The following is a 19,517-nucleotide window of genomic DNA, read 5'->3' on the forward strand; positions in this document are numbered from 1 at the left end:
TAGGGTGAATGAATAAACATTGAACTAAGCCAGTATTGTTTAACCAAATTTGCACAAGAAAAATGATTATGATATAGCAAGTAATCTTTAGTTAAGCAGATATGTTCAATCGAAGCAATTCTGTTCAATTGTTTGATACGTAAAATATATATTTTGGAGACATGTTACCAATGTTCTCTTTGGTAAAGATGCATGACTTATTTTCAATAACAAATTATATGTCAATTTGATAAAGATAAATCATGCTTGGCTTTTGTCAGGACAACAAGCAAGATATATCATATGCTATTAAATTATCTAATATTATTTACACAGTGTTGCTCATGAAGCTAATGAAGCTAAATGAGCAGCGTTAAGTGGATGCATGTTGTTTTCTATTTGATGAAGCAATATAGTATGTATAGTATGTTTTTACAACAAACCAAGGACTTAACATGTATATGAACTTTACTTGTTCAGAGTATCTTTTTTTATTTAATTTGCCGTAACAACCTTGTAGGCCTATATAGCTTACAAAATACACATGTAATTTTATTAACGAAATCTCAATGAAGACCACCAGCAATGAGTCATTACATTTTGATCATTTTGACTGTGGTTCAGAGCTCAAGTATAATAGACATGTATTATATAAGCCTATTGTATTAGATGTTACACAACTGTTGAAGGCCATATCACCCAAAACACCCAAATAAGTTATCAGCTAAATATTTCTAGTTGATAGCTAGTTAGCAAAGTGTTTAGCAAGGTTTTATGAATAAGAAATTAGTTGATTGCTACGTAGCTATCAACTAGTGGATTTAGCATCTTGCTAAGCACTAGTTGGTTGCTAATTTAGCAAGGCTTTATGAATATCGGCCCAGGTAACAATGTACTTCATTTCAATATCTTTGTATATAACACCCTAATATTTTTCTAACAAACAGTGAGGTTTTCCACCTGATTTGCTTCACATATATAGGTATTTAGCTCCAGTTAATGATCCATGTTAGAAGATAACATTATAACTTCAGGTTCACTTCAAGTCAATGTGATTTGTACTATTTAAAGGCACAAACAGTGCTTTGTTAAACAAGAACATTCTAAGACTAATATTTCAGCTTGGTTTATATGATGTTATTTCTTATTCACTTGAATTCAATACAGCATTTATTGTCTTGAGGATGCAACTTGCAAGGACCGTTTTGGCGGGAAATTGGTATTTTCACTACAACTTTTAAAATAACAAAGAAAAGTATATGAAAGTATACATTTTTGGAAAAGAAATGATGCAAGGAGTTCAACCGTATATTTGTGCCAAAAATGCCAAAATGTGTGGTCCACCATAACTAGTTACACTTAAACTTCTGAATGGTAAAAATTGCATATTATTGTTCTGGAGTCCAAAATCTAATTACAACGATCTCAAATATTTAAAATTGTCTGTCTTCTATGGCAAGTGGTAATTAAGGTGGGCGCAGGTGTAATAGACACTTTTTTCTTTGTGGGACGATCATATAACGGAAGACAGAGATAAAAAGACTAGTTTGCGTCTGACGTCATCTGTCAATCAAACTCAAGCACGGTTTGTTTACAAGTGTTGTGATGATATGAGTAGCTGAACACGGCGGTAACTGCTATTCCTTTTCTCCGATCAGCACCAGATAAATCGACCTTCCTTTTACACGATATTAACCGATCAAGGATCATAGGGAATTTGATTGACAGTGACGTCAGACGCAAACTAGTCTTTTTATCTCTGTCTTCAATTATAGAAATATCTAACTTATACCAAAGTAACAGGTATATAATGAAATACACAAAAGATGCTCCAACTCAAATTTTATGTATATTAATCAGCTAATTTGCATATTTAATTAGCAAAAATTGGATGAACTAAAAAAAATGAAGCTCCACTATATAAATGTCCTACCAGGACACTTGAGGTATCAAATTAAAGCTCTTGCAAAGTTCTGCTAGTATCAGTGGTGTAGGGGGTACCACCTGGGTTTTTATATAAATGTGTGTACCAAATTTTGTAAATGTGACCAAATATTTCTACAAATGTCTTAACTTTAAAAAAATTGTTTGAATGTATTATCAAAAGTACATTATTTTAATAATGTACATTAAAATGTGTCTTATAATGAACCATTCTTGATTATAATGATGATTGTGGGGTTTCTAATTACACTTTTACCACCTTAAGGTATTTAAAATATTCAACCTAATTAGTGCCCCTCCCCTTATAAGCACCCCTACATAATTAACATTAGCAACTTGAAGCATCCCCTTTTCAATGTGCAAATAAATTTGGTTAGATATCTTCATTTCAAGCGCTCAAACAATTACTGATTTACGTTCCGGGGCCCTAATTAGCTGGTAAACGGTATGTATAATTATCATTACTTCACTTTAAATGAAATTTTTTTCATGCAATCATCAACTAGATAATTTGTCCAGAGGATACATGAAAGCTAATCATTTCAGGTCACATAGTCTTCATCAATCTCAGGTTATCCCATCCTCAGTGGCCAAGCAGCTTTAGAAGTAAGTTCTGAAATGAGTAAACAAACAAAAACAAGTAAATAAAGTATTTCAGCACCTTGATATCCCAGGAGATTGAGCAGTTGGTAACATATTAAGGAGACAAAGATGAAGATCCTATATATACACAAATGGAAATAATACAATGGCCTAACAAAATGGGGGGGGGGGTCATTGAGTATCTTCCAGACTGGCCTTCTCGCCTGGCTTCAATCAGGAAGCGTTGAGAGTAGCTTCCAGATTGCAAAATTGAGAAAATCCCATAGGAAAATGGTCAAAAATGGCTTGTGCCCCCCCCCCAATCAGACCCGGTGCTCTCCCAATCATGGTCGGTGCCCCCCAACCGGATGACCCATGCTACACCACTGCAGATCGTTGTACCCACTGGTACATCTTAAAACAAGTCAGTAAAAGAAAGAGTATTCTGATGAAGGAAGGAGCTTGGATGGTGCATCACATTACAATGTCTGGAATAAAAATGCCTTGAATGATGAAACAATATGCCTTTCTAATAAGCAGCATGAAAGCCTTCCTTATCTTTTTGGGTGGGTTTTGCTTGTTACTTTTTCAAACTCTATCAATTTTAGTTTATTTTGAACCAAATTTATTCCAATACAAATTCCCTTTAAAAGAGAAATCCAGCCTTAGTTGAGAAGGAATATTGTTAATTAATAAATTCTAATGACCATAGCTTTGAAAATGCATTCTTGGGAGAGCTGTGAGCTGTCAAAATAAGTCTTGGGAAAGATCGGTTGGTTGCAGGAACTTGTGTTATCAGAACAAATGATAAGTTTCCTTTCATACTTCTGAACAGCATTATTTTACCCTGACCTGGTGGTATGAATTTCTTATTTGATTTCAAGTATCCTATGAGGGCTGGATCTCTCTATATAAAATGTAGATTATTATCGGAGATATTCAAGGACAGCTACACTTTCCAGAAATACTGTTTCTTTTAAATTAAATGTTATTTTTACCTTGCACTGTACTAAAGTAAATAGAATATATAGCTAATACTGATTAATGACAGTAGCAAACCTCCATTGAAAATCTGATTCTACTGCAATACAATATATGAGAGCAATTTGGTTCTGCTATGAAATGTTTAAATAAAGGACATTTTCTATTTCCTTCAACTTTGGGTCAGTGTACCATTCTGTCACAAAAAGAAAAATACAGGGACTGAAAGGTGCAAATCCCACTGGTGGGTTGTAAGCCTGGATGGGACACTGGTTAGTAATTATTTACTTTATACTTGAACTCAGATGACCTTTTAACTACCTTGTTCAATTTTGGCTTTTCACAATTTTTTATTTAGTAAAAACCAACTATCTCAGCTTACGACCTTGAAATGACCTGGTAAAAGTATCTATAGCTTTTAATGCTCATAATAATGTTGATCAAGTTTGATGAAAAACCAACAATCTATGTCAATTTGTTACATGTGCAGGGATACAAGTGAAGTATTTGCATGTTGGGAAAGCCAGTCTAGACACAAGTCTATTTTAAGTTTGTTGAGTGTTTATTTTAATCTTTAACAGTTTCATTGCATTATATCTTACTTAACATATTTGAACTATTCACTGTTTCCAGCTAGGGGCATGATAAAATGCTTACACAGCAATCCATTTGTCAAATTTTTGATGTCAAAATTGAACTCTCTTGTACTATGCACAAAGGATGAAAACTTTTCACAGTAACAGGTCAGTTGTAATTACATGGTGAGTAATACAGTCTCTATCTTTTGTCAACTTGTACCCAACCACAATTGTTGTATACAACCCATTACCTCCTCCACATGAATGGAAATAACAAATTAAAATTATTGACAAAAACAATTAACAAAAATCCATCGTTTCATAATTTTATGAATAAACCAGCATAAAAATGGTTAAAATGAGTATGATTGGTTCAATTGGAATATTTTTAAACATATTGGGAGAATTCTTAAAACTGCATAACTTGTGCAAGTAAAACATTCTCAGAATGATAGTATGATTAGCATCCTCATGAATGTTGTGCCAACAAACCTATTGCTTCAGGCAATATTCAAACAAAGAATCATGTCATTAATTCTTGTTTCGTTTGTTACAGCTTTGCCGCAATTTCAACAATGGTATCTGCAAAAAAGGTTGTTATTGATGAGGAGCACATAATACAAAATTTGACCTCAAAAAGTTTTGAAAGTGATGATAAATTGACTCTACAACCACAACCTTTACTTCAAAAGAAGTTGATAGAATTTTGAAGGACAGAGAACTTTTGTTACATGTAAGTTTAAAATTCGCATTGTTCAGAGTGGTTCAAAGTAGACAATAATTATTGTAATTTGTAAATGATGATAGTCCAAAAGTGCAATTATTTTGACACTGAAAGGGTTCAATCATTAAAATTATCAATTTGCAAGATATTATTGTATTTGTCATCATTATATAGGTCTATAAGTTCATAATATTCAATTATTATGGGAAAAGTTGGTGAAATTGGAAATAATATGTAAACCTTTCATCTTGGAGAATTAATTTCTATGGCATTGAATGGAATGGAAATAGTTTGTTCCAACTCTAATTGTACAGAAAACGTTCCTTGATGCTACAATGGAGACTTGCTACCTGACATAAATCTTTTTTTCAAAGTAAAATAAATATTTTAAAAGTATTTGAAATGTAAGTTAAATAACAAAAAAGCGCTTGTGGATGATTTGTAGCTTTACAATGCATGACTTCAGGGATGCTTATTGGCATGGCAACAAATGAGCAAATATCTTTAAAAGGCTTGTGTGCTTTGTTGGATTCAAGGGTTAGAAAAAATGTTCGTTTTCAGGAGGATATTGTGACAATCTTTCAATTTGAGATCAAAGTTTTTGACAGCTCAGTCAACCACCTGTGATATTCTAATTCGAATAGGATCATTCTCTTGTCCCACTTCAATCATAGTAAGAAATGGATGCTTTTAAAATATTAACAAAACTATTATATCATTAAAAAGTTTATGACAATTCAAAATTCAAAATGGCCACCAATTGAATCTATAATTTCTAATATCTTGACTTCTATATCACACATTATTTTGCATTTGCGCAGGTGAATGATGACTCAGTGGATTCGTCAACTTCATACACTTGAGTGAACTAGATGGTCACAAAAGTGGACGCACATACATCCAAACATAAGGTTCATCTGTTTAAGAATGACAATAAAGGTGTTGTTTTGAGACTGTCATATATGCTACGTATCAGTAGATACCATTACTTTCACATGGAACAACTTGGTTTTCAGTCTTGTTCCACTTAAAATAATGTATCTACCCGTGTTAAATCAGGCGAGACACAAAACTGGGTCTCACAACAATACTTTAATTCTCTAAATAAAACAGTGACAAAACAATAGAAGGGGTGGGAACCCTCCCCTCATGCATGACATTGACAATCAGCACACATTGGTTCATTTCTTTCTCTTGTCATCAATTTTTTACAGTAGTGTATCATCATTTTAAAAAGAAGTGTATGTGTTTTATTTACTCTGTTGATTGTATTTCTTTGCATTAGTTATCTTTCTCAAATTTTTTTTTTTTTTTTAGTTTACCATATTTTATTTATTTTGGGGAAGCATTTGTTTTTCATCACACTGACAGACTTCTTTAAGGTCAATCTATGGCACATATTAAAACTTAAGTTCTGAACACGTAAATATTTTTACTTTCCAAATGTCTCAAAAATTTGACAATTCACTTTAAGTTTTCCCCCTTGCCACTCAGTGTCCTCTTCATAGAGCTGTATAGATCCTGATCCATCATAAGTAAAGTCTGCACAAGAAGTAACACAGCTGTTATAAATACGATTATAGCTTCAGAACCAATAATTGTTTTCACAATGTTTTAACATAAAAAGAAGGATGATTTATTTACGCGCATTTTGATACCCAATTTGTCCCGTTTTGTTCAATATTAACAATACATAAGTGTTTTGAAACAAAGATACCCAAATTTAAAAGTTGCAGCTATTTGTATTGATTTGAAGTAAAGCGCGAAGATAATGACATGCTTACCGTGCTACAGTGCTGGCATAGTAACCATTGATCGCTGTTAACTGCAACTTTTAAATTCGGATATATTTCTTTAAAAGCACTACTGCATTGTTAATGTTGAACGGCATTTGAAAAATGGGGAATTAAAATGCGCGTAAATAAATCATCCTTCTCTCTATGTTGAAATATTGTGAAAAAAATAATTAGTTCTGAAGCTATAGGCGTATTTATAACAGCTGCGTCACTTTTTGTGCAGACTTTATTTTCTCATGTATACTTTGAATAATGTACCTTACATACAGTATCTATTAATTATTTATATTGCAGATCACTTATTATCAGTATTTTTATGATGGCTGGACTAAATAAACTGAATTGAACTGAACTGAAAGTGAATCATAAAAGAATCCTAGTTATCCAATAACAACAGCAGTATCACCAGCAGCAACAACAACAACCAACAACAAAAACAGGCACAATCTTAGGATTGGGACATACTATATAAACATGGAAGCTTTCATAAGTACACCTATAATTATTAACTCAAATATTTACCTTATTTCTATTTAATGTAAGATATTTTTAATATCAGTGAATTAAGGTGAAAACCCCACTAGGCAACAGGTGGAATACTTCTCATTGTATGCAATATAACCTATCCAACCATATTACAAAGAAAAAATACACCATTGTATGATTGTATTGTCAATGGTAAGTAACTACAAATTTACCCAAAACATAGGACTTTATTTCCATTCAGAAGTACTGTAAAAGTATATTATACTGAGTTGAATGACCAAAAAGTCTAGCAGAGAGCTCAATGGGACTTATATCACATAATGACCAATTCAAATTTTATATCTTGAAATCTCACTTAATGATGTCTTTAATACTCTGTGTCTGGAGATTCAATAATGATTATCTTCTGCAATTTTGGAAGGACATCATTATCTGTCTGTGATTATAGATAATTAGTATTTAGATAGTACAATGGGAATAATGATTACCTTCAGCAATTTTGGAAGGACATTATTACTATTTATCTGTCTATGATTAGGCCTAAAAAATTGTTTGATTGGCGTAACATAAAAAAAAAAAATTAGGGTAGGTCGGTTGGCATTTTTTTTACACACAAATTGTGTATGATAAAGGCCTTGGAACTTTTTTGCTTCTTTTTTTTTAAAGTTTAATTTTTAAAATTTTTTAAAAATTTGTTTGCAAAAAATAAGAAAAAAGTCTAGGGTCAGGCCTATTTTTAGGGTCGGTCGGGTTACAACAGTCAAACAATTTTTTTTAGGCCTTAAAGATAATTAGTATTTAAATAGTACAATGCAAGTTTCGAATCAAGTGAATTTTCTTCAAAATATTTATCAGAATTTCGTGATTTTACAGCAAAAAACTAAAATAAACAAAAGGAAAATTAATTTGCTGCTGCAGCTGAAATGAACACGCTAAGAATGCACACTTTGAAACAGCAGTTTTGTAGCCTTATAACCTCACTGCTCAGATCAAGGTCTATTATAACATCTTGATGACATAATTCAATGTATTCTTGTTGAATGTATTGTAAATTTATTTCCTCATATACTGCATTGTAACAATAATTCAATTTTGTAAATATTGTTGTGATTTACTATTATATATTATATTGCATCATGCAACCATTGTATGATGATTTACGGATAAAATATGAGTCTGAATATAATATGACAAATCTTATTGACAAATAAAAAATGAAAACTATGGGTAGGTTCCAGTGGTGTAGCCAAGACTTTTTCAGAGAAGGCAAGGCAATTTGCTGGAAAACTTTGATTATTATATGGTATAAAAAAGGGCTAAAAAGTACAAAAAGGCCTCTAGAAATCTTAAATATTAGGGAGGCCAGCATCTGGGGGAGGGGCAAAACTTCTCACAGGGGCAGCTGCCCCATAGCTACACCACTGGTAGGTTCTACTTCCATGTTTCTCAGAGAGAAAACTGGGTAAGTGTCAACAATTTTATAGCAGATTTTGATAAGACTATAGATAGGTATAGATAGGGTCAAAATAAAGACCTTTTTCTTAAAAGGAATATACTCATTTTACCAGCAACATATATTTCAATGTTGACATCCTTAAAATGAAAAACAAACACAAAATTTACAGCTTATTATGCTGAAATTTTTCCAATTTAAGGTCATGGTGATTATCAGAGCTGTTTAAGAAGAGAATTGTCTGTGTTGAATTCAATAGCAGGGTCACAGTTTTTTAATCACAACTTACATATTCTATTCAAATTTTGATGAATTGCAAGTTTTGGGCATCAAAATTAAATGACTGTATAATCCTGTAAAGCGGTCGACATTGCAATATAGGAGTGTCACATACATCAACTGTCAATTGTTTTGATCTGATTCTTTACAAAAGCAAAGTCAAATATCAATGTCAATTATATTCATTAGATTAAGAAGCATTGGCTCTACATATCAACCACTCTCATGAACAGATTCCAAAGAATACCACTGTGATCAAAGGTCAGTGCACCCAGTACTAGCATGGTACTGGTAAACCTGGTGTGCTCATGGTATATTAACCTAATATTAGACAGTTTGAATATAACTTAAACATCATTAGTCTGTGTTGTACCTATATCTTAACAAGTGGATGACTTACTTTTGCCAGGAGCCCCATAAATCTTGTTGCATGAATGCAATGGGACGGTGCTTGTATTGATGTATGAGCGTATAATATATATATTCAAGTCACATACAGGTGTAATCTCAAAAAATCTTCAATGTTTTTTTCAAATAGAAGAAAAGGGATATCAAAAATATTTTTTCATTAGTGGTATGTAGCATGATCTTGGCCAGGTCTGTGTTTTGTTCTGGCAGAGTTTTGACAGTCAATTTACTGGCACATGCCAAAATTCAAATGCTCAATTTCTATACATTGACTTGAGCCATAGGCTGTGTGGGAGATTAAGGTCATTTGTTCCGTGCAGGATGTATGGATTGCAACTGGAATATCCCGATTTAAGCAGTATTGATCACAGCTTAGTAAAAAAGTGGACAACTTGGATTGGGATTTTTCTTCTTTATGTAATATCACCTTACTGTTTAAATGGGATGGGATAAAAAGACTGACATATGATTTGGGGAAAACAATGAGCCTTTATATGTATCATATTAAAGGATTCAACCATGTTGCACTGTTGTTCATCACCGCTTAACAACGATGAGTCCACATCATCTGCGTGGCTTAGTTTACGAGGACAGATTTAGTTGTACAACAGTGGTGAACAACTGTGAAACATGATTGAGTCCCTTTCAACAACGAAAACAAGCTAAAGATCGCCTAATTCACAGGATTATTTGCACATCTGAAAGTGACAATTGTTGCCTTGCACAGAGTCTCATTTTGACTGTGTCAAACGGCTTAATTGTGAGCGAGGCAAACTCACTAAACGAGATATTAGTCATGCAGTACAGATTTTCATTATTTCATTCATTTTCAAGCTACATTAAGAAAACTCTATCAAAATTGGATTAACATTCCTGATATGTTTAATACTACCAATAATTAGGAGACAAATGCTGTCAACAAAGATATATGGGACTGAATTCCAAAACTTGGTCAACAAAAAAGAATTTCAAGCACAAATTCAGGTCAACACAACACCTTATATAAATAAAATCAGAAACAGTGACATGAGAAACAAAACCAAAGTCACAGACATCCTGCAAAAAGATCTGTGAGGCAAAAGGGATCAAAAAGAGATAATACCTGGTGGACAAAGAATATCACAGTATGGCAACCATAAATGGCAGTGAGGGAGGTATAGATAGAGATGGCATAACAACAGCTTCCTGAAGAATGCTTCCAAGTAATACTATGAAAACAAGGGGAGATAAAATATTTACTTATATGCTCTAACAAGAGACCTTTTCAGGATGTCACAAGAAACACCCATCATGCAAAGTGAGACCATCCAAACATATTGATCCAATCAATTCCTGGCAATTTAAGGTGTTATGTAAATGCAAAGTGGTGCATGATTGGTGGAAATAGTAGATTTCCATGGTGTGAACAATTATACCACACCACATGCTCATCAAATGCACTGCCACCAGTGTGTGATTGGTTGTGTTTTTGTTTACCGCAGGCAACACCTTTCTGTACTAATTCTGAAGATTTCTGATTAGCTGCTGCAAAGGTCTACAAAATAGGGAAAAAAGTTCAAGTTCAACATGTCTTTTGGCTATATCACAAAGTCAAATAACCCCCAGAGAACCACTACCTCTCTTACAGCATTTCTCATTGGTTAATTACATGATTTATTCATTTGAGTAACCAATTAATCTATAGCTTCTAAAAAGTTAAGTTCAATCCTTTTCAGCTACAACTGATCCTTACCATTTTGCTGATTGGCTCAATTAGTCATGTATATAGCCTTCTTGTAACCAATCAACAGGTAGCTAGCATTCAAGGGGTTAATTGGCCAACAAACAACATACTTTGCCTGATCATATTGTAATACATGTAATGAAGTTACATGTATTACAATACATGTAACTGTAAGTGTAATACATGTGTTACATGTATTACACTTTTCATCCAGACAAACAATAAAGAAACCAAAAAACAAAGGAAAAATCACACAAATAAAAATAAACAACGGAACAAACACTTCAGTGTTATTCAATATCTGTAGCATTTTCTATACCCAAAATAATTGATTTTCTTCTTTGTTTCACTGGAAAATTCAATCTAACATTTGTAACTTTGTGATGTAGACCTCATGTAAACCTCTTTCGGACCTTAAGGAGCTGGTTATATTTTTATTTCTAGAAATGTTTGCATTTTTACAGGGAATAGTATTAACTGCAAAGATATTTGTGTTTTAGTTACAAAGGATAGATACAGCAAACAAACAAATAAACAAACACACAAACAAAAATAATCAAGTCCATGCTCCCATAAACACCAGGAAAATATGATTAATAATTTAAAGCCAGTACTTGAAATACATGTGAACTTTTTCACTAGTAGAAATAAAAGGAGTCATGCTTAGCTTAATGTGACCCTGAATTAAAAGAACATTACGACACACAGCTGTGAATGTCACAGATATCTGCACATTCAGATTTGCATGATTACACAAAATATGACTTTCTTTCCACAGATCTTACCTGTAATTAGGACACTGGTCAGGCATGATGCATTATGGGTACTGTGATGTTGTCTTGGCAACAGCATGAAAATGTTCAAGATGGCTGCACCTTTTCATCAGGGGAAAGAATCATCCAGGGCACCATAATATGCTTGTTTCAAGGTGGAAGAACTTCTTTAGAAAATGTCCCTTTGAACATTTTGTTTAACTTGCAATATTGATATTCTGAAATAGGCTACATTAACAAATGTCTGGCATGCTTCATTGCTTGATTTAATGCTTGACTAGATCAATATATGAAACCGCTGCAAAGGTTGATCATTAGATCACCTTTCTACTTCAGATAATACACTTTTTGGGATGTTAATGCCCACTGAAACAAGCAAATCTACTGGCAACCCTGATCAATTATCCCCTATACTCATGACCCAGGAGTCTTTCTCCTTTTTCTTTGGATTCTCTTTACACTACGCTGGTGCTGAATGTCCTTGGCATGGAATGATAACAATCTGAAATGATATGAATGAATGAAATGACTATGAATATTTACCAATCTCAATTCTGTCCCGTAACACACAGACGCACACAAAATCCAACAACAACAACAACTCATGTTGATTTATATAATTATTATTATTATTGTTTAACCTTGGGAGGGTACGGTCACCATGCACCACCTACGCTCCGATAAATTGCGAATTACTTGAGTTTAAAGAAATTTAAACGACGTGTGACTAGTATGGTGCTGTGACCGCGAATGACCAATACACCACGCTAACTGCACCACTGCGCAACACCGATCATCACCTCTTACGCAACAATACATGTTCGAACTCACACAACAATGAGATAACAATTCTCTTTCTATACATATGCTAAGAGAATTATTCAATAGGCCTATGTATGATGCAACATTATGATTTAGCTTACAACAAATTATATTCTTAAACAGTTGTCGTTTTGTGTTTTATTCCATTGGCTCTTGCCTGTGTCATATGACACATTCTTAAACACTTAAGAACGTTCCTGCAATCTCATTGGTTCTTACTCAGCTTTACCCGTGTGATATGACACGATATCACACGGGTCAGCGATAATCGCTCAACGCGATACGCGTGCACTTTCGCTATTTGGACCAATCGGAGGCGCACAGCAACAACGAGACTGATCGATTTTAAGCCCTAGGTAATTCCATGCAAAATGTAGATTTAATTTGATTAAAATTTGTATGATATTTTAATTTGAATTGAAGTGTTTAAGAATGAGAATAAAGGTATTGTTTTAGCCGCTGTCGTGCATCTATCGTCTCATATAACACGGGCGACATCATTATTTTTGCCTCGTTGTTTTACTTAAAATAATGATGTCGCCCGTGTTATATGAGACGATAGATGCACGACAGCGGCTAAAAACAATACCTTTATTCTCTAATTCATACACTCCTAGTGTCATATGACACATTCATACACTCCTAGTGTCATATGACACATTCATACACTCCTAGTGTCATATGACACATTCATACACTCCTAGTGTCATGACACATTCATACACTCCTAGTGTCATATGACACATTCATACACTCCTAGTGTCATATGACACATTCATACACTCCTAGTGTCATATGACACATTCATACACTCCTAGTGTCATATGACACATTCATACACTCCTAGTGTCATATGACACATTCATACACTCCTAGTGTCATATGACACATTCATACACTCCTAGTGTCATATGACACATTCATACACTCCTAGTGTCATATGACACATTCATACACTCCTAGTCATGTGACACATTCATACACTCCTAGTGTCATATGACACATTCATACACTCCTAGTGTCATATGACACATTCATACACTCCTAGTGTCATATGACACATTCATACACTCCTAGATAGTGAGAACTAATCACAGCAAATGTTAGTAAATTAATAGTTGTCATGCATAAATATTGTATAATTGCACTTCATGTAGTACTCCAGTGCATTAGAAGTATCATCATCTCAGTACGCAAGCATTATTTTGTACAATTTCAATCTCAACAAATGATACATGTACACATTTACTAACATATAAATAGAGCACACTAGGTGTGAATTGAACTGCGCTACTGTGTGTATCGTTTGCGTTGCGTATAACATGGTATGTGCGTAGTGATCTCACACGCCGGGGTGCTGCGATATTTTGCCTACATGTGTATAAAGGACTCGATGGATTCGCCCATTTCCTGCACGGAAGTGACTGATTGAACTTGATAAAAATAGCCATTCAAAATGGACGTAAATTACATGCAAACATGATATTACGAGTGATCTGTTTAAGAATGAGAATATAAGTATTGTTTTGTTTTGAGACCCAGTCGTGTCTCTATCACCTAATTTAACATGGATAGAGCATTATTTTTGTGTGGAACAACTCAGGCGCCTCATTGTTCCACTTCACATCAAATAATACCATCTCCTGTGGTATATCAGGCGATAGAGACACGTCTGGGTCTCAAAACAATACTTATATTCTTTAACACTAACACAGTGACACAATTGATGTTAAACACAAGTTCACAAAGCATTATGGTAAGTTTGTAAAAATGTACATGAGCATTATGAAGAGGAAACCAAAATGTCATGCAACCTTAAAAATTACTGATTCACAAACCAAGATGTTTAATTCGTTTTCTTTTTTGGCAGGTGATAAAAAAAAATGCAACTATAGAGGGGGCTTGTCAAATGTCAAGTGACCATTTTGTTAACTTTCAGATGGTGTAGGATGCCCATATAGTTTGTATAGTACTACACATTCCCACATAGACAGCGATTACACATAGGGCTGTGTGTTTGTGTTTTAATTACACAAATCTTGACTTCCTCAGTTCTAATGAAGTTGTGAAAATGTCACATTAGCTTGGAACTGCATGAAAAGCATGGCATTGAACCCTGTGTAATGAGAAGCTCAATATTTTGATCAAAATATGCTTACATTTCATCTTCATAAGCCTTTTGTGGAGCCTGTGCAATGATCATTCTCAACCTTCCATGGCCCTGTAAATGAAAGCAAGCACAGTTAACAAACATAATAATGTTACATCCAATTCAAAATCCAATCAAACTGATTCAAAAGTGAACACCTTATTCAGGTACCAAGAAAATGCTCATGAAACCAACTTATTCTTGCGAAAAAGAACAAATGACAATTTAAAGGATATGAATTACACTCAATTCTGGTTGGATACTTTGATCTTATGATGATGCTATATCTTCACACAGATAGACATAGTCAGCTGACAACAGAAAATGTCTAAAATTGATTACTTTGTAATTTACCCTGTCCATGAAATTAAAATGTACCAAAAAAATAAAAACTAGACTTAGCTGTGGTCTAAGACCACGAACACAGCCGTGTTGTGACTCCTTAATGACCTTTGACCCCAAAATATATGAAAACCCCATAGACATTGCCTAATGTCAATGTATGCGTGCATGTGGCATTACTTTGCCATGTTATTTGTGCCAGAAGGGCATTTTGAAGGTTTTTCGTCTCAGACCGGAAGTGACCTCTTTATGACCTTTGACCCCAAATCTGTGCACACCCCATAGACACTAGGTAATAACAATGCATGTGTGTAAGTGGCATCTCTGTCCTGCGTAATTTGTGGGAGAAGATGCATTTTAAAGGTATTTCGTTTTATACCGGAAATGACCCCTTAATGACCTATGACCCCAAATAAAAAAATACCATATATACATTGGTTAAACACAATTCATGTGTGAACATACCATCACTCTCCTATGTTTTTCTTAGCTAATAAAAATGTTTGAAGATATTTCGATTTATACCGGAAGTGGCCCCTTAATGACCTATGACCCCAAATCTGTGTACACCACATTGACACTGGGTAATAATAATGCATGTGTGCAAGTGGTGTCACTGTCCTACGTAATTTGTGGGAGAAGATGCATTTTAAAGGTATTTCGTTTTATACCGGAAGTGACCCCTTAATGACCTTTTGACCCCAAATAAAAAAATACCACATATACATTGGGTAACTGCACCTCATATGTGACCATACCGTTACTGTCCTATGTTTTCCTTAGCTAATACAATTTTTTGAAGGTATTCCGTTTTATGCCGAAGTGACCCCTTAATGACCTTTGACCCCAAATCTGTGAACACCATATAGACACTGGGTAATTGTGTGCAAATGGCGTCACTGTCCTACGTAATTTGTAGGAGAATATGTATTTTGAGTTGAGATCATGTTTTTGACCCCTGTGACCCCTGCGTGACCTTTGACCCTACAAGTTTCACGTGACATGTAGGGGCACGGCCAATGATCATTGTGACCAAGTTAGGTCAAAATCGATGTAAGCATGTGAGTGCTAGAGCAAATGTAATGGTTGACAGAAAGAAGAAAGAAAGAAGAAAGAAGAACCTGTAAGAAAAAAGACACAACCCCACCCATACACTAAACATAGCTAACAAGTCTTGCAAAGGTATAACAATTTACAGCAATATCTATTTCCTTGTTAGCTTTGAATGTATAATTTTATTGCATCCATACCTCAGTTTTATCCTCCATGCACCTTTCCAGAAATTTCTCTGCAATTTGTCGATTGATATCGATGAATGTTTTACCTTCTACCATCATGATCTGGTCACCACGCCCCATTTCCCCTGCAAGAATGAAAACAATAATGAATAAACAGTGATAGATTGTACAAAGTTACTGCTTTCCCTTTCAATTTTCAGGCCACTTCTAAAATTGTGATAGTTTCATAAAAATGTTCTTAAAATATTACAGTAGGGGTAAACTTTGAAGCCAGTCACCCCCACCTAATTTGTGAAAAATACTAATAAAACTTGCTTAAAATGGTCATACAAAAAAAGGGATTTATCTTTGAGAAATTATGCATACACCTTTGAATACATATTTGACTCACTCAGGTATAACCCCATCAATTTATGCCCAATACTCCGTACACGAATGCCATTTTTATGGCATCATTTACCTCTTATTGACAAATAGAAGCAATCAACAACATGGACCTGAACCAGGGAAGTCATCCCAGTGCCACAGGATACCACCTGGTTTGTGCTAATCAGCCAATCAGAACTTCACCTTCTTGTTTACGCACTGCACACCCCACATTGGTTAAATAGTGCTGAACTTGTCTGATAAACAGAGGTATGTGGAAATAAGATGCTCTAAAAAAATAATAATAAAACTCACCACTTCTTGCTGCAGCACCCCCTGAAAACACTTCTGACACCACTAGCTTTCCTCCTAAAGGAGTTCCAAAACCCCCCTCCAGTTCAATATCGAGATGACCTACTTTGGGGATCTGAATCTTACGTAACTGCCTGCCATCAATCTGACGTTTGGTAAACTATTCAAAAAACAAGAAAAAGAATGAGAATAGTAACATTGTAAGAACACACTCATGTACTTTTGGTGTTTTGTATCATTCACTGAAAAAAACCCATTTGGCAATTATTTATAATGTATATGAGAATTCCATTATTGGGCTGATCAAAGGGCCTAGAATTTACAACAACAGGTGTCAAACTGAAAATATCAATATCAAAATTAATTACTTACAGACCATTTGCATGGATTCCCCATCTTGCTAGCAGAGGCAGGTTCTCAATGTGTGTTTATTTATTTTATGCTTTTCTTTTTTGCATTTCAGTTAGTGCCTGAATGCTAACTACAAATTAATGCGTGAGGTATATGCATAAACATGTTCCTTGCCAGCACAGAACCTCATTTTGAGATGACAGAGCAAGGGTCTATAGGCTAAGTTGGTTGAGGACAAATATTATGATGCAGATGCCCCTGTTATCAAATGTCCCCAGTTATCAAATGTCCCCAGTTATCAGATGCCCCAGTTATCAGATGCCCCCAGTTATCAGATGCCCTCAGTTATCAGATGCCCCAGTTATCAGATGCCCCCAGTTATCAGATGCCCTCAGTTATCAGATGCCCCCAGTTATCAGATGCCCTCAGTTATCAGATGCCCCCAGTTATCAGATGCCCCCAGTTATCAGATGCCCCCAGTTATCAGATGCCCCCAGTTATCAGATGCTGCCCAGTTATCAGATGCCCTCAGTTATCAGATGCCCTCAGTTATCAGATGCCCCCAGTTATCAGATGCCCCCAGTTATCAGATGCCCTCAGTTATCAGATGCCCCCAGTTATCAGATGCCCTCAGTTATCAGATGCCCTCAGTTATCAGATGCCCCCAGTTATCAGATGCCCCCAGTTATCAGATGCCCTCAGTTATCAGATGCCCCCAGTTATCAGATGCCCTCAGTTATCAGATGCCCCCAGTTATCAGATGCCCCCAGTTATCAGGTGCCCCCAGTTATCAGGTGCCCCCAGTTATCAGATGCCCCCAGTTATCAGATGCTGCCCAGTTATCAGATGCTGTCCAGTTATCAGATGCCCCCAGTTATCAGATGCCCCCATTTTTTTTTCTGACAGAAATCTCAGATAATTATACACCACAAGAATACATGAATATCATTTTAGATGACACAAACGTGCAAAGGGTAACTGAAATCAAATTTTTGGGTGTGTAATTCTAATGTATTTTGCTTGTTTTTGATTATGGAAATAAAGATTCGTTCATTCTCACAAGATTTGTAAATTGTTCACTCCCGTCATATTTCTGTAAATACTAAATTCATATCGGACGAGGTAAGAGGTGAAACTACTAAAACAACAATGACAACCAATCAACAAAATCATAGTGAAATTGTCTACATCTTACCAGAGTATACGGACTACCAGTCCACCAGCTATCTTGATCTGAAGGTGATGTTGGCACATAGGTCCCTTCTTTCTCTCGTTTTTCAATCTCTCTATTCTGTTCTTCCTTAGTGATTGCAGCAAATCGATTGGCAGATTTTCTCAGTATCACCACCGACTCATTTATCTCTTCCTCACTTTCCTCTTCATTTTCTTCTTCTGGTTCTGGTTCCGGTTCTGGTTCCTTTAATGACAAAATACAATGTAAAACGCGTAAGATCAGGGTCGGATCCAGGAATTTTTGATAAAGGGGTCGCCTTTTGGTCGACGACGAAAAAAAATGTGTTAAAGGGGGGTTACCCCCTCGAAAACTCAACGGTTTTGGCCCATTGTTTGCTGTTCATGGCCGAATTGGTTCCTTTTTTTTAAATTTCTTACAATTTGTGTATTTTTAAGTTACCGGCACCCTTTGCTAGTCAAAAAATAGAGTGGGCGCGCGCCGGCTGCGCCTCCCCCCCTAAATCCGCCCCTGAAGATCAATGGCGTACTACACCGGGTGGCTGCAGAAAAGGTAAATTTTGCCGCCCCTTCATCAACAGCCTGAGCAGGCCGACCCAAAATATGCGCATGAAGGTGATCTCAAATTACTAAATATGATATTTGATACTCTGTGGCTGAGCCAACATTTTGTGATTCCGAATGCAAATTACATTGGCCATAAAAAAGTGATGAGTAACACATTATCAGCTTACCAAGATGGCAAATATAATTTTCAATTTCAGATAATAAAAAATATATGTCTTTGTTTTGGGTAAAACATTTATGTTTAGTATGCTGTGTAAATTTTATTGTTATAATCAGTTCAAGTTTAACTTGAGCATAAATATGGCTGCTGTCATCTGACCAACGATGGTAGAATAATGTGACAATATGATCATTCAAATTCAGGACTACTCTTTGTCAATTTTACAGAAGCCTGGAATTGTACAATAGCTGGTTGTCAACATTTAGTAGCCAGCAAGAAAGAAAAGGAACATTTTCATATTATCTCCCAGTTG

At 35.1% G+C, this 19,517-nt stretch overlaps 1 protein-coding gene across 1 annotated transcript in view; it reads right to left on the minus strand.

Moving 5' to 3' along the window:
• Positions 1 to 864: 864 nt before the first annotated feature.
• The window catches only part of LOC140155877 (harmonin-like), a 34,322-nt gene continuing 15,669 nt past the window's right edge, over positions 865 to 19,517 (minus strand). The window contains exons 11-16 of the mRNA XM_072178873.1: positions 18,482 to 18,703; positions 16,939 to 17,095; positions 16,270 to 16,382; positions 14,688 to 14,749; positions 11,719 to 12,208; positions 865 to 2,536 (exon numbers count right to left, since the gene is read on the minus strand). Of these exons, the coding sequence (XP_072034974.1) occupies positions 12,121 to 12,208; positions 14,688 to 14,749; positions 16,270 to 16,382; positions 16,939 to 17,095; positions 18,482 to 18,703 (642 nt within the window). The 3' untranslated portion in view covers positions 865 to 2,536; positions 11,719 to 12,120. The remainder of the gene's footprint in view (positions 2,537 to 11,718; positions 12,209 to 14,687; positions 14,750 to 16,269; positions 16,383 to 16,938; positions 17,096 to 18,481; positions 18,704 to 19,517) is intronic.

The sequence above is a fragment of the Amphiura filiformis genome, chromosome 6 (assembly GCF_039555335.1).
Source record: "Amphiura filiformis chromosome 6, Afil_fr2py, whole genome shotgun sequence".
Taxonomy (NCBI): domain Eukaryota; kingdom Metazoa; phylum Echinodermata; class Ophiuroidea; order Amphilepidida; family Amphiuridae; genus Amphiura; species Amphiura filiformis.